This window comes from Cyclopterus lumpus, chromosome 18 (genome assembly GCF_009769545.1).
Source record: "Cyclopterus lumpus isolate fCycLum1 chromosome 18, fCycLum1.pri, whole genome shotgun sequence".
NCBI lineage: Eukaryota > Metazoa > Chordata > Actinopteri > Perciformes > Cyclopteridae > Cyclopterus > Cyclopterus lumpus.
In genome coordinates, this window is record NC_046983.1 from 15,838,617 (window position 1) to 15,865,702 (window position 27,086).

General features: G+C 42.0%; 1 protein-coding gene across 1 annotated transcript in view; it reads left to right on the plus strand.

The window, feature by feature from the left end:
- Window positions 1-26,502, plus strand: part of ank2b (ankyrin 2b, neuronal) — a 74,932-nt gene extending 48,430 nt beyond the window's left edge. Inside the window, exons 42-54 of the mRNA XM_034557808.1 lie at window positions 927-3,368; window positions 3,480-5,525; window positions 6,029-6,106; window positions 6,236-6,367; window positions 6,469-6,618; window positions 6,711-6,945; window positions 7,521-7,581; window positions 23,153-23,245; window positions 23,785-23,868; window positions 24,015-24,179; window positions 24,863-25,051; window positions 25,276-25,367; window positions 26,283-26,502. Of these exons, the coding sequence (XP_034413699.1) occupies window positions 927-3,368; window positions 3,480-5,525; window positions 6,029-6,106; window positions 6,236-6,367; window positions 6,469-6,618; window positions 6,711-6,945; window positions 7,521-7,581; window positions 23,153-23,245; window positions 23,785-23,868; window positions 24,015-24,179; window positions 24,863-25,051; window positions 25,276-25,367; window positions 26,283-26,502 (5,987 nt within the window). The remainder of the gene's footprint in view (window positions 1-926; window positions 3,369-3,479; window positions 5,526-6,028; window positions 6,107-6,235; window positions 6,368-6,468; window positions 6,619-6,710; window positions 6,946-7,520; window positions 7,582-23,152; window positions 23,246-23,784; window positions 23,869-24,014; window positions 24,180-24,862; window positions 25,052-25,275; window positions 25,368-26,282) is intronic.
- Window positions 26,503-27,086: the final 584 nt, after the last annotated feature.

The following is a 27,086-nucleotide window of genomic DNA, read 5'->3' on the forward strand; positions in this document are numbered from 1 at the left end:
GATTCAATCATTACACTGAACATACACTTACTCCATTTACTCTTCACCAAAACCTTTCCATCATCACTTCCCTTTGCTTTGCATGGAAATAACTTGCCTTACATAAATGTGTATGCGTGTGCTTGTATGTCTGTGAATGTGTGTGCTTGTATTCTATGTCGTGCTCATGATAGTTAATTTCTTCTTTTGCTGATGTGCTTATTTTGAAATGTTATGTTTTTCTTATTTCAGTTCTCATTATACAGCATTTTAGTTATACTTCAAATGTTTAGTTAAACATAAGGCTGAATGGAGGGAAAATGGAATCAAAATATTATCCCTCCAATCCAAGATTATATAGTATTCCAGAGACCATCTTTCTGCTTGAAACATGATCTGCTTTGCATACAATAAAAAGCTTGGCAAAGCATCATATTTTGTATCACTGGCTTTCTTTTGATAGACACAACTAAAAGTCTGAGTTGTTTTCAAGACATTTTTGCCTTTTATCACATTGACATTTGTCATACATCCGAGCAATCTTGAGATGTTTTGATGTTGTTTCTTTGTTTCCTTTGTTGTCTATTGTACTGGTTAGTTTCTTGGTTACATGATTGGTCAATCATTGTTTTATGTATTTTAGTTTTGTTTTATAGTTTTGTTTTGTGAGTGTGGGTGAGCTGAGTGTATATGCAAGTTATTTCCTGCTCATATCCTTTTCCATCGGTATTATTTAGCCCTTGCTTTTCCACAGTTCCCCAGAGACATATGACCATATATGCCCAATTCCTCTGATACCCTGATGTAGAACCCTTTGTGAATGTGTTGTCCTATGATCCCTGCAGTGTGCTCCAATCTTGTCCTGACCACATTCTCCAATGTCTGTCTCCTTTCATTTGAATTTTTTATTTTTTTTATTCCTTACTTGTTCTTCTTCCAAATGGAAGATGAAGAGACGCCGACGTCAGTCCTGAAATCAGAGCTGATTCGAGAACCAGACCTTCTATCCGACGTGTCAGAGATGAAACAAGATTTGATCAAAATGACTGCCATCTTGACTGCAGACTCCACAGAGAAATCCCCTTCTTTAGGAAGGTCTGGTCTAGAGAAAGGGACTGAGGATGTTTCTGGAGAGCCATTAGAAATAATGGAGAAGGACTTAGAGAAAGTCAAAGAGGATCTAGAAAAAGTCAGTGAGATACTGAGGAGTGGAACATATGAGGGTGAGGCAGCAGAGGAGGCAGCAAAAGCAGCTAGGATGATCGAGGAGTGGATTCTCCTCTCGGACAGTGAGATAGAGGTGGCCAAAAAGATGGCAGCCTTAGAAACTCAAGAGCCTGTCTTACGCGAAAGCAGGACTAACAGGGCTCCCAGACCTAAAGCAATAAAGGACAGAGGTGACCTTAAAGAATACCTCCTGGATGCACCAGTAAGTTCCAAAATAAAAGAGACAGCTGTCCAACAAAAAATACAAGATGTTGTACTACACAAAAGTGCAAAGCCAACTACCCCAACCAAGGTGCATGACAAAACAGCTGCTAAGCCAGTCCGAAGAAAGGGAAAGGACCATGGGCAGGCAGAAGAATCAACAGAGGCAGGTGCTCTTCTGAGATTGCCTACAGCTCCTGGGCCAGCATCACCCGTATCCCCAGTTGTTGAAGAAACTCCCATTGGGTCAATAAAGGACAAAGTCAAAGCCTTACAACAGAAAGTGGAAGCAGAGCAAAAGAGCAAAAAGGTCCCTGGAAGCAAAGCCTCACAATTGCCTGTCATGAGTAAACCCTCTCCAAAAGCCAAAGAAAGCCCTAAATCAAAACAGGGTCCCCCGAAATCCCCCAAAGCTGAATCTGAAAAACTTGAGGAGACAATGTCAGTTAAGGAGCTGATGCAAGCATTCCAAACAGGACAGGACCCCTCAAAAAGAAAGTCTGGGCTATTCGAACTCAAAACATCCTCTTTGTCAAAAACCGAGAAAACCACAAGATCAGACACTATCCAGTCAAAAACCATGACCAAAGCAATAACCCCACGAGTCTCTCAAGAACGAGAAGTGTCTTTGGATTCCAAACCTCGCAAGAAAGAGACCACTCAGGAAGACAGAGAGATAGAAACTAAGTCAGTTGCTTCTGCTAACTCTGAGCTAACTGAAACTGCAGACTTTGGAAATGGTGGTCTTGATGACAGCCCTGACAGCTTAAAACATGAGGGTGTGGCAGACTCCCTAAGTGCCAGCTCTGGAGATGGTACCCCTCATTTGAGCTCTGAGGACAGTGACAAACATGAGGGTCTTGCCACTCCAGACACAAGCCCAGAGAGTCTGTGTCTTTCTCCCACAACTGGACAGCAGACCTCTACAACTTTGTCAGCAACTGGTACAACAGTCAAAAAAGAATTTATAGACACAGAGAATTCTGGACACTGTGTTGTAGGGACCACTGGTGACCAACAATCGACAGAATTGACTCTCCCTGTTTCTTCCAGCATGGCTGCAGATGATCATACTAAAAGTGAGTCCATATCTGTTAGGAGTGAGTCTAAGCCATCTATACCTCAAAGACTTACAAAGACAATTTCAGAGACTGTAGAAACCTTTTTTAGCGATGACGAGAACCCCGATCATCAGCTAGAATTGTCTTTAGTTGGTTCTCCAGCCTCCAGATCCTCTTCTCAGCGTCATGAAAGCTTAGAGCTGCCTTTAAAACAAGACTCAGATTCTCTCAGTCCATTAGCTGACGAGTCTTTGACAATAAGCCACAGAGACTCTCTAGAGGGTAGTCCTCTCATGGAAGAAAACTCCTCCCATAAATCCCCAGATTCCATTGAACCTAGCCCGACCAAGGAATCACCCCCTCAAGACTCCTTAGAGAACAGCCCTGTAGAGCAAAAAAGCCACCCATCCTTCCAATCAACTCTAGGTCCACCATGTGAATACTCCAGCCATCCAGATACCTCCAAAGCTACAGACTTCCCCCAAGATGCTTTGCCTGGTAGGCTGCTTCGAGACTATGAGGCTAGTGCTGATGATGACAGTTGTGAGCAGACATCTCAGATGACAAGTTCCGGTAAGAGTCCCCTCTCCCCTGATACTCCCAGTTCCGAAGAGGTAAGTTATGAGGTAAACCCCAAACCCCCTGACTATACATTCCTTTCTGTTCCATCCAAACCGGCTGTCATCCCTGAAGACCAAGAAGAAGACAATACCTCAGACAGCTTTGAAGCTAAAAGAAAAATTACTCCAGAGGAAGAGATGTTTAAGATGGCAGCCAAAATAAAAACATTTGATGAAATGGAACAAGACGCAAGGAGCAAAAAGAACTCTAGAAAAGATGTGTTTCCAACAGCAAATGCCAAACTAGAGAATGACAGCTATGAAACAATAGAGCACACAAGTGAGAAGCTTTCACAAAGTGAATGTGGGCTCAGTAGACCCACTGAAGATTCAGAGTTAGCTCTTTTTGTTGATCCCCATATTAAAGTACAACCTCCCTCTCATTTTTCAGCAGGTTTGCATGATGGACCCCACAACAAAGAGGTCAAGAGCGCAACAAGATCAGCCACTGTCAGTTCAGAGGGGCCTCATTCTGTCTCAGTCCAACATAATTCAAAATCCAAACTGGAAACTGCACAGGAGCAAAAAGTCCCACCATCTGTAAAAGCTGATCAAGACTGCACTGCCAAAAAGGCTCTTGTAACATCATACACTGAAAACAGGACTGATGAGCAAAAGGAGGAGAGTTTAAGGAAGTCAAGAGACAACAAAGGAGATGATAATGATGGTCAAGAGTTAAGTGTTAAGCTAAAACAAGTTAGCAATGTAACAGATGAGGTGAAAGGAGATGCAAATGACCCTCCAAGAGCACCGGAGGCTGGATGTAGTGCAGCTGTTGCCACAGGTCAAACAAAGGAACTGTTCAAACCGGATGTCTGCATATATGATGACACAGAGCGGGATGATGGGGATGATGAGACAGTGGAACCTCCCAGAACTGAGTCAAAAGGAGTCACAGCAAGGGTAGAAACTGACTTGTGGTCTGCCATGAGGGAGGATGATGCCACTTTTGCAGCTCGTGTAAAAGAGGAGGAACAGAAGATACTGAATCTGGTGGTGGACCGTCAGTCTCTGCAAGCAACTCCAGACACAACACCTGGTAGAACGCCAACAGAAGAGAGCAGTCCTACCAGTGAACCCAACCCTTTTCTATTCCAAGAAGGGAAGCTTTTTGAGATGACTCGAAGTGGTGCTATTGACATGACTAAGAGGAGCTATGAGGAAGAGGGGGGTGGATTTGCCTTTTTCCAGATAGGTGAACAACCTTTAGATGAACCTCTTTTAGAAGAGGTCAGGCAAGAAAGTAGGAGATCAGCAGCAGAATCTGAAGTTGGCCTCAATCTAACACTAGAGGTTAAGACTGAGGAGACTGAGGTGACGGAGAGAGCAAAAGAAGCAACTGATTCTCCGCTTCAGTCCCGACCCGAAGGTGATCAGCAAACCTCTAAAGCTGATGCCTCCAAATCTAAAATCCCTAAAATGGGCATTTCCGCCTCAGCTAAACCTACAAAGAAAGATCAGACATCCCCTGAAGGTCTAGACAAAAACGTAAACAAAGGATGTTTAGATTTAGACAAAAATGCCCCCGACCAAATGATTACAACTATACAGACAGCAGAAACTACAGTCACTAGATCAGTTTACTCTGAGCAGGGCCAAGAGTCCTCTGATTCATCTCCAGAAGAACCACAGTCAGTGATAGAAGCGCCGAAACCAACAGACAAGTCCAAACAAAGTGCTCCCAATAGTGGTAAAAAGATTCCGGTCAAAACACAAGCTAAGTCTGCTCAACAAAGTCGGGGCAAATCCAGAATTCCCTCTCAATCTCATGCAAACTCTTCAACCACTATTAAAAAAGAGGCCTCCTTTATTTCTGAATCTAAATCCAGAATTCCCATCAAGGCTAGCACTCCTAAGCCAGAGTCTATTGTCAAACATGCTGAATCTACCAAAGACAAAAAGCTGAAGGTACCTGTGAAAAAAGATTCAAGGAGAAAATCTGAGACAGACACAGGTCCCTCTGTGGATATCAAAACCAAGACACCATCTTCCAAAGCCAAGAGCTTCTGTGAGGGGGAGTCTAACAGGCCATCTGCTAAAAAAGAAAAAGGTCGCCCGTTGAGTTGTGAGTCAGCAAAATCTAAAGGGTTCCAGTCCAGATTGCCAGTCCGAGGTAAAAGTGGTCAGTCATCTCATTCATCAACACTGACTAAAGAGAAAAGTGAGCAGTCCATTGAGTTCTTTGAAGAGATAAGCGATGAAGCAGCAAAACTTGTGGCAAGATTGGCACAGGCAGAGATAGAGAAAGACCAAGACGTTGCAGCTGCCAACTCAGATGACGAAAGCAGTCTCATTGATCCATCAATTATAGAAAGAGAAACATTCCCTGAGATGCAGTTCCCGCCCTCAGGAGACGTCTTTCCCATTAGACCACTGTGGGACAACCCTGTTGAGACACAGGTGCAGCGAATCCCAGATGATAAAGTCCAAAGTCAAGGTATCCCCCCAGTTTAAGGGGCTATTCTCTATCTATTGTGCCTCATTAGTACACTGTAGCTGTAAAGGTGCTGCCTCTCTGTCTCTTGTAGTCAAGTCCCTTTGTAGTTGAAGAATACATGTGGCTGTGTCTTTTGAGCTGTGCTTGTGTGTGTTATGACGTCTCTCTTTCCCTTTATGTGTGTTGAAAATCTCAAGATTGACTTAAAGGCTTTACGGAACTTGTGAAAACAACTTAGTGTCTAAAATGTTTTTAAACATTAAAGAGTAATTAATTATTTAAACAATCACATGTAATGTCATTTATTTTCTAATGATTGAAATGTATATTTCTCAATCATAGTCCTACTACAAGATCTATCATAAGTTAAGCAAACAAACTGTCAGTACTACAAGATCAAGAAAGCCAGTGAAGATTTTTTTTCGGATACCATTTGTGAATGTGACTTGATTTGGTATAACTTGCGGCTCTGACCGCTCATTGCTGTCTGATGGTATTTGCAGTAGATCCACAGGATGAGGCAGAGAGAAAAGAGCAACGGTTGGCCATTATAGCCGACCACCTGGGCTTCAGCTGGACTGGTGAGTCACACCTTAATAGCAGTGATCAAGCTATCAAACATACATCAGATATACAGTAAGAAACATAATTTAAAAAATGTCAATCATAACCATTATAATAATTATACTGTATCTTCTTTTTCTCTACAGAGTTAGCACGAGAACTGGACTTCAGTGAGGAGAGGATTAACCTGATAAGGATTGAAAACCCAAACTCATTGCAAGACCAAAGCCATGCCCTTTTGAAACTCTGGGCAAAGAGTGAGGAAACGCATTCCACAGGTTAGTGACAAGTTTCGGTAAATATTTATAATAACTAACAAAATAGAAGCTCTTATTAAAATGTAAAGTGGAACTTTGAAGTCTGTTTTCTGTTTCAATAGAATCAACACTGATCAAAAGACTAACTAAGATCAACCGAATGGACATAGTTCACCTCATTGAAACCAAGATAATCAAGTCCACTCAGGAGGAGACATCATCACATACTTATGCAGAAATAGAGCGGACCATAGCATTGGACCATAGTGAAGGTACAAAAGCCAATGTTAACTTGAAGCATTATATTTCTTTTTAGCCAGCACTATCAACTCATACGGTATGCCTGCACTGTATCTTTTGTCAGGTTTCTCTGCCCTTCATGAAGACATTGACAGCCCCAGGCCAGGCAGGCGTACAGAGGCTACACGTAGGAGTCCAGGCTCAGGACTAGAGGTACCCATGGTGTCGGCAGAGGACCTGTCCTCCAGTTTGTCATCCCTTCACGAGACAGTGGGACGACCCAAAACAGATTCAACAGCAACTGGCCTTCATAGAAATGCCCAGAAAGAGAAACTACAAAAAGAGATGGAAACAACATAGTAAGTTAAAGGTTACCTGGACAGTTGAATTCATGTGACCATAGCTACATTCACTTTCTGTCTGTTTTCTAATCATCTACAAGCATGGATACGGGTTACACTGCACCTAGATTGCTGAATGAAAAAAAGTACAACTGTTGACTTTAGTTTGCAGGCTATAGCTAATTAGTAAATCCACTGTAACACATACTACAGCTCAAAAACCTACATGCAAATGTCAGCATTAGTCAGTTTAGATATTCTTTGGTGTGGTTATTACTCAAAAGAAGCATTTCTGATTTTTCTTGAAAGATCTATTCATAATATTTTGAAAAAAAGGGAAATTTAGTTGGGAAACTTAGTTTGATTTATGTGACTTAAATTGGTATTTGGTGGAATATGTATTTTTACATTATGAAAAATAATAATGACTGGATGTAAGAATTATCGGCTTCTATTTATTTATCAATTTATCAGCTATTTCTATTTTATCATTATGACAGAGAATACTGACTAGATGTAAGACTTATCGGCATCTATTTATTTATCAATTCATCAGCTATCCTGTGACTGAATATTGTAATCTTTTTTCACAGCTCATCACATAGAGTATACGAGGAATTGACAGACACGGTACAAACAGGCAGTTTTAGACAAGTAAGTCCTTTCTACACATTGTACCCCATCTCTCCCGACAACCTCCAATCCCATGTGATAGACCCTGTGATCAAAGGGGGACCCATGTTAGGCGCCCAGATTATCCCACCGTCTTGTCCCAGTATTGAACCATGTGATGAAGATGGGGCTGCTGGATATGGGGGGGCATGGGGGGGAGAAGAGTGGAGTTTGGAGTGTCTACAAACCACCCATTCTGAATACAATGCTCATTATTTGTCACCACGGCGAGAGTCATCCAATAGTTCTCCAACAGGTGTATGCAAGAGTCAACCATTGTCTATGACCGATTTTGGAGATAGCTTGATTGAGTGTGATCAAGCTGAGCAAGATTTCTGGAAACTGTCTATGGAGTTTATGGAAATCGATGAGATCCCTGAAAAGATTTGCTCAACAAAACCTACAAGTGAACAACTGCCTACTCAGCCTACTTCTGAACCTCCTTCTGGTTCCACTAATGCGGTGACAGAATCCATGCTGACCAAACAAATGGCCAGAAGACACATGGATGAAGTTTCACATCGACTCTATAAAGTCTTGTATGGATATGATTTTGAGTTGATGGATTCAGATAGTGAGGATTTGTCTCTGGTGCCCGTGGATACATCCTCTGAAGACGCAATTCTGGAGTCTGGAGTCAGGAAAGATGAGGTCGAGGGAGCTGCTAGACAGACAAATATTGATGAACATTTTTCAAACTCTTTGTTTGAGATTGACATTTCCCATGTCTCAATTTCACCCGACCTTAATGTCAAATCCCTTAATGGCATGAATCAAATCGACACAGACACTCAGGCATTAGCAAGTCCCTCTGATGTCAGTTGTACCATTCCAGGTTTATTGTCTCAAAATCCAGAGCTCATAAACTCAACTGCCTTCATGCAGTTGTCACATGACTCAAATTCGGAACAGCTAGATGTTCATTCAGTAGATAATGCTATGGCATGTATATTGGGAGCAGAATATAGCTTTGAGAAAACACTGTCATTCAGACGGAATGAAAATGAGTTTGTGGTCTCTGTAGAGATTAAACCTGACATTAAAGCATCTAGATCATGTTCACCAGAATCCACTCATGAAACCATTTGTGAATTTCATAGCTTAGTTTATGATAGATCATCTTCACCTGAATGTGTAACTGATGAAGCAATATTACTGACAGAGAGTTGGGCCACATCACCTAAATCAGCATTGTCAGTAAATGAGCTGAATGTTCTTGCACATGATTCTCCAATACCTCAGTTTAGGCCCTTGTCTCCCCTACCACCGCCTATTTTTCCATGGGAAAGTGGTGATGTTGGGGCTTCTGCCCCAGTGCAACCATTACTGAGTGTGCCAAATACTATGCTCTTAACATTAGAAACAGATGAAAGGCCTTTGACACCAATGGTTTCAAACAAAAGACCATTTGGAAGGGCAGTATCTGCCGGCAGCGATTGTAGTGGTGAGCGATCCATCTCATCTCAATCATTAACGTTTGACATTGAAGACAGAGGATCGTCACCTGAGTCTAACATTTTGGAAACAATGCAGTGTTTGTGTACATCCTCTGAATGTGTGACTTTGTCTTCTTATTTCAATGAAATGACATCATCATCTCCTGAATCTAGTGGCAGTATCAATGCACATTGTTGGCTTCCACCTGACTGCCCCAGCTCGGAGTCTTTTACACCTGGTCAATGTAGATCATCACCACCTGAGTTGGTGTCATCAGATTTGGAATTTGAAACTACACTTTTTTTATCAAAGCCTTTTGAAGAGAGGCCATCATCCCCAGAATCTGTAGGATCTGTAAATGAATATAAAGCATGTTCACTTGATTCACCCATACCTGTATTCAGTCTCAACTCGCCTGACTCAGTTATCGTACTGGTAAGGGAGAGATCCACTTCACCTAAATCAGTGTATGAATATGACTCCATGTCTCAAGTTTTAGTTAATCATGAAAGAACGGCTTTATCACCTGCTGCAGCTGCATCTGGAGATGAATCTGAATCTGGTTTACCTATCATTAGTCATAGGCCATTCTCCACTGAATTAATTGGATTTTTAGAGATAGCTGATTATAGAATAAAATCTCCTGAACCATTGGTATCTGATACACAAAACAAACCACCAACACCAGTGGAATCAGTATCTACGGAGGATGATGACTCGGTCATCTTATCTATGTCTGATATTGAAGGAAGACCACATTCACCAGAGTGGCATTCACATTGTTCTGGCAACAGAATGTCTCCACCGTCAGCAATGTTCAACATTAGAGCATCCTCTTTTGAATCAGAGACATGTAAGGACTGTCTGTCCCCAGATTATCATACCATACCACAATTTACGCCGTCTGTGCATCATGCTTTTACTAAAAATGATCATTCATCATCACAAGACTCTGTGATGTCAGATACAGAGTATGAGGCCATGCCATTGCTCTCGTCTTTTGAGAATAGGGTTTTATCTCCCTGTTTAAGTTGTTATGTAAGTGATCATGGGCCCAATCTTGTAACTGGCCTGCCTCTTGAGAAACATATGACACTTGAACTGACACAAGCTGCAATTGTTATGGAAGAGGCATGTGCTGAAAAGCAGTTTAAAACAAAAACAAGCAACACTGTTGATTTAGAAAAATCAAAAACTCAAGAAAGAATTTCAATCAATACTTTGTCAAAATCTGAGGACAATCTTATAAAAGGTCCCATGATACAAACAGTTATACCTGATGGCAGTCAGTCTGACCAAATCATTGTCACACCACCAGCAGGAGTTGAGGTTTTGTCAACTAACATTACAGAAGAATTATCTAATAAGTTGTTTGATGAGGGAATTTCAAGGCAGGAAATTAACAATCCCTTAACTGGAAAGACAAAGTCTGCTAGAAAGAAAACATCTAAGAAATCAGTAAAAACTGATTATGAACTTGTACAGAATGTTACAAAAGATCAAAACGAATCACCTGAGTATATAGTTACATATGTACCCCCACAAGGATATGTTAAAGCTCAGTCACTTCCTTTGTCTGCAGAAACTGCATCTGATGATCTACCATTCTCATTGGCTTTGACTATAAATTCCCCTGAAGATCAACAGTTTCAACAGGAATCCGTTTCTACACCTCAGCATCATATACCTTTATCCTTAACAGAATATTCAGTGCCAGTCTACAGTTTAGCATATGGTGCAGAACTGCGGAAGTTGATCGCTCAAATGTGTGACCCACACTATGTAGGAGAAACCTTCCTGAATAGATCAGGAGTGCTTTCGTTTGCTGAAAAAGGAACAGTGTCTTGTCATACAAGGTCAGATGCAACAGATGAAGATAAAGCTGCTTGTTTGAAATCCCAAAATTACCAAAGATCACTTTCATTCGATTGTGAAGCAGAATATAGACCCATGACACCACAATCGCTGTTTGCGCTGGATGCACTTAGACCAGATTCCTCCCACTCAGGGAGATCTGTGGATAGTCAGCAAGCTTCAATGCCAGATTGCCCTATACCTATGTATTGTTCCTCTTTCTCTGGACCATCTCCAGTTTATCACAGATCAGTGTCAACAGAGTCAGTATGGTCAGATCTGGATCTGGAGACTGATTTAAACATTTCATTTCTTATTGAGGACAGACCAGCATCTCCTGATTCAGTAACATCTGTTAACATATACAAGGCACAATCGCCTGAGTCACCCATTCCTGTGTTTGGACAAGGTTTACCAGAATCTGTTGCTTGGACCACACTGGCAAGATCCTCATCACCTTTTTCAGTTTGTTCAGATTTAGAGTATGGGGCTATGTATCTGCCACAGCTGTGCTCTGAAATTAGACCGCCCTCACCTGATTCAGTAGTTTCTGGAGATGACTATAGAGGTGACTCGCCAATACCAGAATTTAAAACAGGTCTGACTGAATCAGTTTCAGTCATTGGTCATAGATCATCGTCTCCTGATTCAGTGGTTTCTAAAGACAAATATACACAATCAAGTGTTGACATAAGTATTTCCGAGCAGAGACCTGACTCACCGGATTCACAAGTATTGGACACCATGGAAAGACCATTGGGTTGTAGTAGTCAAAACATACTTCTTAAAGCAATAAGGGTACCAGTATATAGACTTGTTTATGATGCTAAACTTTGGAAGCTTATTTCTCAAATACATGATCCTCACTTTGTTGGGGAGACATTTTTCAGTAAAACTGGTGTTTTTGAGTATGCTGGAACAAGAATTGAGTATGTCCTGGAAGATTCAGGGGTGAAAGAAGGAAAGTTAGAGGGTGGTGTGAAGTTGGACATTGCAGATTCCTCTGATGTAAATGTTGTACAAGCAATGAAAACAAAGATTTATAGGGAAAAGAGCGCACTGTCAGACTACAGGTTTGTATTACCTGAGGCACTGATAACTGAATCAACTGTTTCCATGCTTGAAGAAAAGCAATCGGCAAAGGCCGGTGCAACAATTCAAGCAAACCAGATGATATGTCAACTATATGACCCTCATTATGCAGGAGAAGCCTTTGTAAGTAGAGTATTGGAATATGAGGAGACAAGTAAAGAATGCATTCACCTTGATTCAAATGAAAGAGAGACAGGTAGGGCAATGTTACCTGATCTTGGGGCAGAATATAGATCTCCCTCCCCCGAGGCCCTGAAGTTACTGAGCGATCTGAGGTCTGATTTGCAGGAGACAGGACATTCTGTGAATGAGTATAGACCTTTGTCTCCAGATTCACTGAATCCCGAACTTTCTGTCTTGCTTCTTGAATCTCCAGAAGAAAATCCCGGGGCATCATCTTCCAAATCTATCTCAGATAAAGAACGTGAGCAATTTAATGTTGCTGCTTTATCTACTGAGTCAAGGTCATCCTCTCCTGAATCAGAAGAATCACTAAGCAAACAAAGGCCTTCGTCACATTACTTACCAGGACCTGACTTTAAGACAGAGTTAGAGAGCTATCTTGATTTAGTTGATGGATATAGATCTTCCTCACCTAAATCAGATGCCTCGGCTCTCAATGATTCATCAGGATTTCTTTCTTCAGAAATTTGCATTCAAGACAGACCAGAATCTCCCAATTCCGTGACATTAGAAATTAACATGAGGCCACTCTCACCAGAATCAGTATTAGAATATGGCCCTTTCTCACCTGCATCACTGATGTTAATGTCAAATTTCAGATCAATCTCTCCTGAATCAACTGGCTCTGTAAATGAATTTACAAATCTTTCATCGGACTCACCCATTCCTGAATTTACACAGGCACTACAAGAGTTTACCATATCAAAAATGGACTTGAGGTCTTGTTCCCCTGAATCAGTGTTGTCTGACTTTGATGAAGAATTTGAGTTATGTTACCCAATGTTCATAGTAGATCGATCTTCTCCTGAGTCCTTGACATCTGTGACTAAAGACAGAAGACTTTCTCCTGATTCCCCTGTACCTGACTTCAGTCAGGCTTTGCCAGAGACTGATCATGACTTTAATTCTTACAGGACATGGTCGCCTGAAACAGATGCTTCAGAACTAGATTATTCTCCTTTGAATTTACAGATGTTTGATTTTGAGAACAGAGCAGCATCTCCTGGTTCAAGTGCATCCAGCGATGAATTTAGACCCCTTTCGCCAGACTCATCCATTCCTGAATTTCCACAGGCACTACAAGAGTTTACCTTATCACATATGGACTTGAGGTCTAGTTCCCCTGAATCAGTGGTGTCTGACTTTGATGAGGAATTTGAGTTATGTTACCCAATGTTCATAGAAGATCGATCTTCTCCTGAGTCCTTGACATCTGTGACTAAAGACAGAAGACTTTCTCCTGATTCCCCTGTACCTGACTTCAGTCAGGCTTTCCCAGGGACTAATCCTGATTGTAATGCTTACAGGACGTGGTCACCTGAATCAGACGCTTCAGAACTAGAATATTCTCCTTTGAATTTACAGATGTTTGATTTTGAGAACAGAGCAGGGTCTTGTCAATCAGGGGTTTCTGACTCTGATCTTAGATGTTTGTCTCCTGACTCACCCCTACCCCATTACGCCATGAGTGCATCCACTATGTTGGGAGTAAAATACAGATCCATATCACCTGAATCAGTATTTTCAGATGAGGATTTAGAGACAGACTTGTGTATTCCTTGGCTTTTTGAGGACAGAGCAGCATCTCCTGGTTCAAGTGCATCCAACGATGGATTTAGACCGCTTCCGCCAGACTCACCCATTCCTGAATTTCCACAGGCACTACAAGAGTTTACCGTATCACATATGGACTTGAGGTCTAGTTCCCCTGAATCAGTGGTGTCTGACTTTGATGAGGAATTTGAGTTATGTTACCCAATGTTCATAGAAGATCGATCTTCTCCTGAGTCTTTGACATCTGTGACTAAGGACAGAAGACTTTCTCCTGATTCCCCTGTACCTGACTTCAGTCAGGCTTTGCCAGAGACTGATCATGAGTTTAATTCTTACAGGACATGGTCACCTGAATCAGACGCTTCAGAACTAGATTATTCTCCTTTGAATTTACAGATGTTTGATTTTGAGAACAGAGCAGGGTCTTGTCAATCAGGGGTTTCTGACTCTGATCTTAGATGTTTGTCTCCTGACTCACCCCTACCCCATTACGCCAAGAGTGCAACCACTATGTTGGGAGTAAAATACAGATCCATATCACCTGAATCAGTATTTTCAGATGAGGATTTAGAGACAGACTTGTGTCTTCCTTGGCTTTTTGAGGACAGAGCAGCATCTCCTGGTTCAAGTGCATCCAACGATGGATTTAGACCGCTTTCGCCAGACTCACCCATTCCTGAATTTCCACAGGCCCTACAAGAGTCTACCGTATCACATATGGACTTGCGGTCTAGTTCCCCTGAATCAGTGGTGTTTGACTTTGATCAGGAATTTGAATTATGTTACCCAATGTTCATAGAAGATCGATCTTCTCCTGAGTCCTTGACATCTGTGACTAAAGACAGAAGACTTTCTCCTGATTCCCCTGTACCTGACTTCAGTCAGGCTTTCCCAGGGACTGATCCTGACTTTATTGCTTACAGGACATGGTCACCTGAATCAGACGCTTCAGAACTAGATTATTCTCCTTTGAATTTACAGATGTTTGATTTTGAGAACAGAGCAGGGTCTTGTCAATCAGGGGTTTCTGACTCTGATCTTAGATGTTTGTCTCCTGACTCACCCCTACCCCATTACGCCAAGAGTGCAACCACTATGTTGGGAGTAAAATACAGATCCATATCACCTGAATCAGTATTTTCAGATGAGGATTTAGAGACAGACTTGTGTCTTCCTTGGCTTTTTGAGGACAGAGCAGCATCTCCTGGTTCAAGTGCATCCAACGATGGATTTAGACCGCTTTCGCCAGACTCACCCATTCCTGAATTTCCACAGGCCCTACAAGAGTCTACCGTATCACATATGGACTTGCGGTCTAGTTCCCCTGAATCAGTGGTGTTTGACTTTGATCAGGAATTTGAATTATGTTACCCAATGTTCATAGAAGATCGATCTTCTCCTGAGTCCTTGACATCTGTGACTAAAGACAGAAGACTTTCTCCTGATTCCCCTGTACCTGACTTCAGTCAGGCTTTGCCAGAGACTGGTCATGAGTTTAATTCTTACAGGACATGGTCACCTGAAACAGATGCTTCAGAACTAGAATATTCTCTTTTGAATTTACAGATGTTTGATTTTGAGGACAGAGCAGCATCTCCTGGTTCAAGTGCATCCAACGATGAATTTAGACCACTTTCGCCAGACTCACCCATTCCTGAATTTCCACAGGAACTACAAGAGTTTACCTTATCACATATGGACTTGAGGTCTAGTTCCCCTGAATCAGTGGTGTCTGACTTTGATGAAGAATTTGAGTTACTTTACCCAATGTTCATAGAAGATCGATCTTCTCCTGAGTCCTTGACATCTGTGACTAAAGACAGAAGACTTTCTCCTGATTCCCCTGTACCTGACTTCAGTCAGGCTTTGCCAGAGACTGATCATGAGTTTAATTCTTACAGGACATGGTCACCTGAATCAGACGCTTCAGAACTAGATTATTCTCCTTTGAATTTACAGATGTTTGATTTTGAGAACAGAGCAGGGTCTTGTCAATCAGGGGTTTCTGACTCTGATCTTAGATGTTTGTCTCCTGACTCACCCCTACCCCATTACGCCACGAGTGCAACCACTATGTTGGGAGTAAAATACAGATCCATATCACCTGAATCAGTATTTTCAGATGAGGATTTAGAGACAGATTTGTGTCTTCCTTGGCTTTTTGAGGACAGAGCAGCATCTCCTGGTTCAAGTGCATCCAACGATGAATTTAGACCGCTTTCGCCAGACTCACCCATTCCTGAATTTCCACAGGCACTACAAGAGTTTACCGTATCACATATGGACTTGCGGTCTAGTTCCCCTGAATCAGTGGTGTTTCACTTTGATCAGGAATTTGAGTTATGTTACCCAATGTTCATAGAAGATCGATCTTCTCCTGAGTCCTTGACATCTGTGACTAAAGACAGAAGACTTTCTCCTGATTCCCCTGTACCTGACTTCAGTCAGGCTTTCCCAGGGACTGATCCTGACTTTAATGCTTACAGGACATGGTCACCTGAATCAGACGCTTCAGAACTAGATTATTCTCCTTTGAATTTACAGATGTTTGATTTTGAGAACAGAGCAGGGTCTTGTCAATCAGGGGTTTCTGACTCTGATCTTAGATGTTTGTCTCCTGACTCACCCCTACCCCATTACGCCACGAGTGCAACCACTATGTTGGGAGTAAAATACAGATCCATATCACCTGAATCAGTATTTTCAGATGAGGATTTAGAGACAGACTTGTGTCTTCCTTGGCTTTTTGAGGACAGAGCAGCATCTCCTGGTTCAAGTGCATCCAACGATGGATTTAGACCGCTTTCGCCAGACTCACCCATTCCTGAATTTCCACAGGCCCTACAAGAGTCTACCGTATCACATATGGACTTGCGGTCTAGTTCCCCTGAATCAGTGGTGTTTGACTTTGATCAGGAATTTGAGTTATGTTACCCAATGTTCATAGAAGATCGATCTTCTCCTGAGTCCTTGACATCTGTGACTAAAGACAGAAGACTTTCTCCTGATTCCCCTGTACCTGACTTCAGTCAGGCTTTGCCAGAGACTGGTCATGAGTTTAATTCTTACAGGACATGGTCACCTGAAACAGATGCTTCAGAACTAGAATATTCTCTTTTGAATTTACAGATGTTTGATTTTGAGGACAGAGCAGCATCTCCTGGTTCAAGTGCATCCAACGATGAATTTAGACCGCTTTCGCCAGACTCACCCATTCCTGATTTTCCACAGGGACTACAAGAGTTTACCGTATCACATATGGACTTGAGGTCTAGTTCCCCTGAATCAGTGGTGTCTGACTTTGATGAGGAATTTGAGTTATGTTACCCAATGTTCATAGAAGATCGATCTTCTCCTGAGTCCTTGACATCTGTGACTAAAGACAGAAGACTTTCTCCTGATTCCCCTGTACCTGACTTCAGTCAGGCTTTGCCAGAGACTGATCATGAGTTTAATTCTTACAGGACATGGTCACCTGAATCAGACGCTTCAGAACTAGATTATTCTCCTTTGAATTTACAGATGTTTGATTTTGAGAACAGAGCAGGGTCTTGTCAATCAGGGGTTTCTGACTCTGATCTTAGATGTTTGTCTCCTGACTCACCCCTACCCCATTACGCCAAGAGTGCAACCACTATGTTGGGAGTAAAATACAGATCCATATCACCTGAATCAGTATTTTCAGATGAGGATTTAGAGACAGACTTGTGTCTTCCTTGGCTTTTTGAGGACAGAGCAGCATCTCCTGGTTCAAGTGCATCCAACGATGGATTTAGACCGCTTTCGCCAGACTCACCCATTCCTGAATTTCCACAGGGACTACAAGAGTTTACCGTATCACATATGGACTTGAGGTCTAGTTCCCCTGAATCAGTGGTGTCTGACTTTGATGAGGAATTTGAGTTATGTTACCCAATGTTCATAGAAGATCGATCTTCTCCTGAGTCTTTGACATCTGTGACTAAAGACAGAAGACTTTCTCCTGATTCCCCTGTACCTGACTTCAGTCAGGCTTTGCCAGAGACTGATCATGAGTTTAATTCTTACAAGACATGGTCACCTGAAACAGATGCTTCAGAACTAGAATATTCTCTTTTGAATTTACAGATGTTTGATTTTGAGAATAGAGCAGCATCTCCTGGTTCAAGTGCATCCAACGATGAATTTAGACCCCTTCCGCCAGACTCACCCATTCCTGAATTTCCACAGGAACTACAAGAGTTTTCCTTATCACATATGGACTTGAGGTCTAGTTCCCCTGAATCAGTGGTGTCTGACTTTGATGAAGAATTTGAGTTACTTTACCCAATGTTCATAGAAGATCGATCTTCTCCTGAGTCCTTGACATCTGTGACTAAAGACAGAAGACTTTCTCCTGATTCCCCTGTACCTGACTTCAGTCAGGCTTTCCCAGGGACTGATCCTGACTTTAATGCTTACAGGACATGGTCACCTGAATCAGACGCTTCAGAACTAGATTATTCTCCTTTGAATTTACAGATGTTTGATTTTGAGAACAGAGCAGGGTCTTGTCAATCAGGGGTTTCTGACTCTGATCTTAGATGTTTGTCTCCTGACTCACCCCTACCCCATTACGCCACGAGTGCAACCACTATGTTGGGAGTAAAATACAGATCCATATCACCTGAATCAGTATTTTCAGATGAGGATTTAGAGACAGATTTGTGTCTTCCTTGGCTTTTTGAGGACAGAGCAGCATCTCCTGGTTCAAGTGCATCCAACGATGAATTTAGACCCCTTTCACCAGACTCACCCATTCCTGAATTTCCACAGGCACTACAAGAGTTTACCTTATCACATATGGACTTGCGGTCTAGTTCCCCTGAATCAGTGGTGTTTCACTTTGATCAGGAATTTGAGTTATGTTACCCAATGTTCATAGAAGATCGATCTTCTCCTGAGTCCTTGACATCTGTGACTAAAGACAGAAGACTTTCTCCTGATTCCCCTGTACCTGACTTCAGTCAGGCTTTGCCAGGGACTGATCCTGACTTTAATGCTTACAGGACATGGTCACCTGAATCAGACGCTTCAGAACTAGAATATTCTCCTTTGAATTTACAGATGTTTGATTTTGAGAACAGAGCAGGGTCTTGTCAATCAGGGGTTTCTGACTCTGATCTTAGATTTTTGTCTCCTGACTCACCCCTACCCCATTACGCCACGAGTGCAACCACTATGTTGGGAGTAAAATACAGATCCATATCACCTGAATCAGTATTTTCAGATGAGGATTTAGAGACAGACTTGTGTCTTCCTTGGCTTTTTGAGGACAGAGCAGCATCTCCTGGTTCAAGTGCATCCAACGATGAATTTAGACCGCTTTCGCCAGACTCACCCATTCCTGAATTTACACAGGCACTGCAAAAGTCCACTGAAGCAACCATCAATAGCACTCTTTCATCAACAACAAAGGCACCTTCCTTACCTGAAAAATCAGCAGTCATCTTAGCTGAGTACAATCTAATTCATGATGCAGAGCAGTGGAAGCTAATTTCTCAAGTACATGATCCTCAGTATGCGGGAGACACTTTCAGCAGTAAAACAGGGTTTATGAACTTAATTGCTAACACAATAGAACATGAGAGGATTGTTCATGATGATGATCAAGATACTGAAGTAAAAGATAAAAATGAGCATGATGTCACTGCCAATTTATTACCTTTAGAGGAAACATATCAATTTACTTCTACAGACACAGCCACAGCTGATGATTTCTATCTTTGCACTTCAGGTGTACAAGTAATATCTGATGTACCTGTTTCAGGGTTACCATTACCAATGAATGAACACATTGTGTGTTCGGGGGCAGCACTATACAGACAGGCTAAGTACACATTTGAAATAACTGTCCCTGAGGCGCAAACTGAGTCTGATGCTGGTTGGGTGGCAGTATCAGAAGCTGACACAGAGGATGATGATCTACACTATTCACCAGAATCCTTGATAGACTTCAAACCCATATCCTCCAGTTCAGTCATGGTGATAGAATCAAGACCATCATCACCAGAATCTGTTACATCAGTCAGTGAGTTTACACCACTTTCCCCACATTCCCCCTTACCTGAATTTACAATAGCAATGCCAGAATGTGTATCGTTCCTGAGATCAGCATCATGGTCACCTGAAACTTCACCAACAGATATAGATTATGTGGTAATTGGAAATTTGGAATCTCAGTTTGCAGAATGCATGCCATCATCTCCAGTATGTGCACTCTCAGAGTATGAGAATGAGAGAGAAAGTGTGTTGTCCTCTCAATCACTGCCTGAATACAGGCCAATGTCACTTGAATCAGCTATGCAAATGGATGACAAAAGAGCATCATCACCAGAATCAATGCCTGAGTTTAATGAGAATAGGTCACTTTCTCCAGACTCTCCCATCCCTCAGTTTACAGTATCATTGGAGTACACGCCTACACATAGGTCGTCATCACCTGAATCAATGTGTTCAGATTCAGAGTGTGAGTTTATGGTTACATCATCAAGAGATGCTGAGACTGACAGACCATCTTCATGTGAATCCATTTCATCTGTCAATGAGTTCAGTCAACTATTGCCCGACTCACCAGTACCAGATTTTATGAGAATATTGTCTTCTTATTTTATGGATGCTCACCTTGTTGATAGATCATCTTCACCAGTGTCTCTGTCATCAGATTCTGAGTTTGTTGCTCTACCTATTGATTGTTGGATTGATGATAGCCCAAGGCCACTGAGCCCTCAAACTGTCGAGTCCGAGGAGGAATTAGGGATTTGTTGTGAAGGTACTAAACCTTTGAGTTATATGACGTCTCCTTTATTACCTGGTCAGTCTTTGTCATTACCCAACAAAGGGCCATTGTCATCATTATTAATTCAAACTAGTGACACAAAGTCTAAGAAAGAAAATGTCAACCCTGATTGTCAAGAAATGACAGGACTGCAATCAGAAGTTTTATCATATGGATGGATGCAGTGTGGATATCAAGCTGAAAGGATCTCAACTTTACAAACAACGGTTTGTGAGGAAGACTTTCAGAAAGACTTTCTTGTGAAACCATCACCTGTTCAAGATGCAAAAAGAAAGGTGTCAAAGATCCCACACATCAGTTCGGGAGAATTAAAGAAGACGACAGTCTCACAAAGGGTAAGACTGAGAGCATGACAAGCAAGAAAAGACTCCCTTTTGTTTTGGACAAATGTATTAACACATCACTTGGATGAAGCATATAACTCCTTTAATGAACTAATAACCATATGGAGTGCAGTTGCATCAAATGTGTCCTTCAGTTCTTATTTATTCATCTGACATTAATCCCCTTTAAACGTTGCATGTCATGGCTTCACAATATTGTCCTAAACTCAAATGAGATATTGGCTTTATGGAAAATAATCATTGCACAGTCGCGCTAACCTTGTACCCTGATTTTTTTAATTTTTGTAAACTTATTTAGATCATGTTGATATTCCCTTACAGGCTCCTGCTCAGACTCCAGAGGAAACACAGTTTCAAACAGACATTAAGGTGTATGACCCAAACTCATACACAACCCACAGAGCTGTTACTCCAAATCTACCTGCATCTGAAAATATGTCATGTTTATTGTTGGGCTTATCACAAGGGTACTCAGAGAGAGAGTTCTCCTGTAACAAAGCACAGCTCAGTGAGCTTTTTTCCCCCATGTCAACTCAGTGTTTGGCACCACCAGATTATGAAGCTATATTTTTAGGACACCAAACCCTGAGAGTTTCTCAATACAGCCAAGCCTCTTTGAATGATTTGAGTCCAGAGTCTTCAGTGTTCAGTGACTCAATGTCAGCTCAGGATGTGACTGAAGTCACCACCAAGAGAGAGTCTGAAAATTCTGAAGATTTAGAATTTTCATCAGACTTTAACAGAGTCCTCTCAGAATTTGAGAAAACAGTCTCTGAATTTGAATCCGAGGATCCAGAGATCCTACCAAAGGAACTCAGTAAAAGATATGAATCTCCACAGCACTCTGACTCAGATGTGGAGTTCTTCGAGTGCAGCCAAGCCTTCTCTGACTTCTCTGAACCAGAAGAAGTGAAACTGGAACATGGGATTACCTATCATATTTCTGAACCACCGTCCCCGATGCCTGGGTGTAGCCCTGATGGTGGCGTCCTGAAAGGAAACCCTCAGTACACTGCTCATCCTTTCCTCCAATTGCAAGATTACAAGCACTTCTCTTCTAGCAGTGAAAGTCTCAGTGCATTTGCTTGTGATCCGGAGGGCTCAGAGGAGGGCAAACTCCCCTTGTGTGAGGAGCTGCCGTCAAGAGATCAGGCAGGGTATTACGATGATGACGACTTCCTGGGAAGGGTAAGGGAAGGTTGAGCATGAGCAGAGTGCTGCACTGGCTTTTTGTTCAAGTCTGGCCAGACTTGTTGCTGTGGTAGTGCATTTAAGACTCAGAAGATAAACTACTGATGAGTGCTTTTGAGTGCATGAGTGTCTAAACGTTCAAGGAAATAACAACAAATGAACAATGTGATGTCATCAGTAGGTGAAAAAGCTGTTGCCATTGGGGGTGTGATGTATTTGCAGTTCCTCATTTTCAAGTCTGCATTGGTGACATTTACAAGCTGCTGTGCAGAACTACATTTCTTATATATAGTTCTTTGTTCACACATGTTTGCATCTTTTGATTTATCTTTGTTGTTCAGATCAGTGTGCAAAGATACTATTTGACAATCAGAGTCAAGTGCTGTGAAAAATAAAGTAGATGTTCTTCAGCCACACATTCTTCAAAGTATAAAGGAAAGGAAAATAACAGTATATTTTGACAGGGCACATTTCAGGCACCTGCAAAGCTGTGAGCTGGACACGACCCGTTACCCTCAATTATCTCTGAATATATTACAACATGCAACCTGACCCACAATCAGATATACTATAAACTGGGCAGTACAGACACAAGCTATAGGGTTGGAAGACAGCCTGTCAAATCAAGTATGCTGTGTCTCAGTTTAAATGCATTATATCGCTTATATTTAGTTTTCTGAAGGATATTTGGTACCAGGATCCTTGTTAGTAGCAGCGGCACCAGCGGTCCCTTTGCTGCTCACAATTTATCAAAGTTTCAACAGATCAAGATGTAATAATTACTGTATTACCTCATTTGAATGGGGACATGTGTCTGTCTGAGACATCCTGTATTTTGCACACTGTTTCCCATCCTTGCACGTTTATTTCAGTTGAATGCTTTTTGTATAACTGTGGCTTCTCTTCATCTCACATCACTATTGTGTACAGCCATATATTTTTACATTTCATTTGTCTGTACATGAACCTTTTTGGCACGTGAATCCTAAAAAGTGAGTTTCAAGGGACAGCCGGAGTGTGCTGTAGTAACACTGTGTAGACCTGATACGTTGACCCATGCTGGTTGTGTGCGCTCTCCCAGGAGATAGCAGAGGAGCTAGGGTTGCTGTCTTCTGATAGCTCAGAGGAGGAGGTGCTGACCACCAGGGTGGTCCGACGCAGAGTTATCATTCAGGTAAACAAGCTGAGCAGCCCCAGAGCACCTCGGAGTGGGGAGCAGCGGTTTAGTGCTCCTTCTGTTCTTTTCAACTTGACTCACCGGGTTAATCATATTATGCAGAATGTCTCTTACTTGCTTGGTACAACAGTTGCTTTCTGCAATATAAAAAGTACATTGTTGGTGTACTGTGCAAAAGTGCCTTTACACAATTCTTTGGTTGTTGTTGTTGTTGTTGTTGTTCACCTGTTTCTTTCACACTCAGCTGCTTTCACTTTTTCACGGCTCTGTCATTTTATTTGTCCTGTGAAAGAAATTAAAGCCCCAAAGTGTAAAATTGTATATTTTGTGACTTTGGCATACATTTTGATGGCATACATTTGTTTAGTTGACAGTAAACTAGTTGCATCAAAGTTACCTTTAAAATAGACCGTAGATCTGGTGGTCATGTACGGGTGCTTTATATCACATGTTGTTTGAAATACTTTCTCTGATTCAAAAAACATCATTTGCACACTGACATGTGAAGTGATGGAATGTGTTGTTTCTCTTTACAGGCGGATAACCTACCTGAGATCCCTCCACACAGTGTCACAGAGGAGAAGTACACAGATGAGCATGGCAACATGGTAGTGAAGAAAGTAAGGTTCCATTCAAACATGTCCAGCATATCCAGCATTCACACTTAAGATCGCAGTGCTATTTATTCCTTGGCTTGCATGATGAAATATGTTTAGAGTTTACAGTTTTTACAGCAAAGTTAATGCCTCCCTGTTTCGTCCACCAGATCACTCGGAAGGTGATTCATAAATACGTGTCAGCAGATGGAATGGAGACACAGGAAGTGACCATTGAGGGCTCGCACCAGGAGACAGTGCAGATTGAGGAGGGAGACCCCGTCTCCCGGGTGGTGAAGAGAACCGTGCTTCACAGTGAGGGAGATCAAAAGGAGGTCAGTGGCATCTACTTTCTACTTCCATATGTTTCAAAGCAGCACCACTTTAATCATAACTTCATTACTTGGTTTCCATTATGTGACCCAAACATAATCTGTGAAGTTTATGAACATATTCCTTGACAATGTGTTAGTAAGACTGCATCTAGTATTTTGTACATTTAGATCTTGAAGAGAGTTCTTTTGCTGCATTGTATTGTATTAAACCATCACCAGAAAATAAAAAACTGCCCTTGAGAACAATCTCATGTATTTAAAGGTTCTACCAAAACTAACTAGTACCATTACATGTAACATTTTTCACTTGAACTCACTTTTTGGGTTTTTAATGTGTGCTAATCATCGTATCTGTATTCAGCTGCTTAATTCTCCATATAATTCAAAGAGACTAGCATTACATCACAAACACATTGAATCTGTGAGGTTGCAGCGCTTTGAGCTAAATGCTAACATCAGCATGCTAACATCCTCTCAATGACGATGCTTACAAATATTCAGCAGGTTACTGAACTATAGTTTGGTGTGTTGAGCTGTTGAGCTAATATGTGCTAATACAAAGCAAACTTGTGACTGATTGAAATATAAACCGAGTAGATTGAAGTTTCCCAAAGGACAACATAAAAGTACTCTACATAGCACATAACCGTTGGTGCTTTGACATCTTCTCATCTTCTCTCCAGTTGACCTTTTCGGAGCCCCCGGCCTTGGGAGCCGCCACAGCGTCAGAGTTTGAGGTGGAGCCAGTGCAAGGTCGAAAGGTCAGCAAGGTTGTCAAGACAACGGTGGTGAGAGGCGAGAGGATGGAGAAGCAGACGGGAGACCCCTCACTGGCTGCAGATCTCCCCTCAGCCAGACAGGACTTTGAGAAGGTCAGTGTGTCCAAAAAAGAACACAAATAAGAATTCTATGAAAAGCCAATTTAAAACATGTACTACTTGTCTACTTGTCATGAGACCAGGATCACAAACTCTTTAGTGCGTTCACATATATACATACTATGTTTTGTGATAACGTCTCTTTATGTCAGATGTCCAGTGTCTCTCCTCTCTCCTCCTTCTGATCTGTCTCTCCTCCCTCGTTCTTTCCCCTCCAGGCATTGAGTTATGCTGGAGGCTTTGGGAAAGTGCTCCTTCCTCATGTAGTAGAGAAAGAGATTGTGCAGGACGACGGTTCTGTGGTTAAAAGGTCGGACCGCAGCATGGGAATGTGTAGAAATGACCACAAAGAGGCTGGTGTGCCCTTAGTGGAGCTTAACCTTGGAAGCATGCGTGACTGCAGTCTAACAATAGAGTCCAAACATGTTGAACATAAGGGTGCTGTCGTAGTTCTCATTTCATCCACCAGCCTTTTTGCTGAGCTCTAGATAACTAGCAAAGCTGGAAGAAGATTTGAAGTATTGCATTTGGACAAGGTTGTGTGGTTTGTGTTCTGACCTGTGTTTGGAAACTTAACCTGGTCAGAAGTCTCTTTATCTTCTATATGTCTATATGAATATGACAAACGAGAAATGCTTTTTATGTTACTGGAGCATGGAAACAAGTCACTGGGTGAAGAGTTGAATTGGCATAGAGTTGAGGCCATAGAAGTGTACAGCTGACAATATTAAAATTAACTGAAATAAAATGTTGCATTTAAGTACACATGCTATTTAATCAAATCCAAATTGCATTTATTCTTTAAAATTAAACAGACAATTTTCTGTCAATTGTCAAGTGAAATCAGGTAGAATTACCACAGGCTTTTATTGTTTAACACCATTTTTACCAATAAGCACATATATTAGATAATACCGCTTTAAATACATTTTGTCTGTATACTTTTTGTGAACTAATTTTCACTATGTAATGAACTATGTCATTATATAAAATCTATTTGAATTTTGTATCGTATGTAAAAGGAAAATGTTTATTTAGTTGATTTAGTGATATAATGTTAATATTGGCAGCACTGCATTTCCACAGATAGTGAGTATGAAATGTGGCTCATTTAGCCCGAACCCGGTGAACGGGGGATGACCCGTGTCTGGTCAGTCCGAGCCTGCACACGTGTCCTTCAGAGAAAGCCTGGATGTGGCGTGACGCTTCTTTCTGGTTCTTGCAGAAGCCAGATGCGTAAGTCGCGAACCCAGAAGAGGACCGTGGTGAGGGATGGCCAGGGGAAGCACGTGCACCTGGAGCGTCTGGAGGACCAGCCGGACGCCCTGCAGCCCGACGCACTGCAGCAGCACCTGCACCGACTGCTCCAACGCTACTGTGAGGACGACCAGGAGGAGGAGGAGGAGGAGGAGGAGGAGGAGGAGGAGGAGGAGAGCTTCCACTGACCTACCCCTGAAGCCTCTGGTCAAGATGTCCCAAGTGTCCCTCTTATTGTCCTCGCCAATCACTGGATTCAACTTTTTATTTCTTCTTCTTTTTTCGTGCTGTGACACTCTTCCTTCACGTTGTGTTTCATTTGCTCTTTTTGTGACCAAAGATGGAACCCTTCATTTTTGTTGGATGATGATTTCCGGTTGCTGTGGTGTGATAGCGGTAAGACGCACCAAAGGTGGGTCAGAGTCAAAAGGCCTTTTGGGCCTCATGGACAGGCCTCTTCTTCAAGAAACATTTGTACATACAGGAGATTAAAATCATGCTCGGACTGGGGAAAAATTCAAAGCATGTAATAGATTCGCCCACCTGCTGTACAGGCACCGATTCAGCTGGAGAATGGCCACCGTACAGATGAGATTAATGTGCAGAGTGAATGTGTGTATCACCATGGACTCTTTATACAGCCAATCATCCCCCATCTGTTTACAAAGGCTGTGTGTGCTCACGCCTTTTGTCTTCCCACGTCTGACCTTTTCTGTTTTTGTCTTTCTAACGTGTGTTGTGCATTCACATTTGTGTGTGTGTGTGTGTGTGT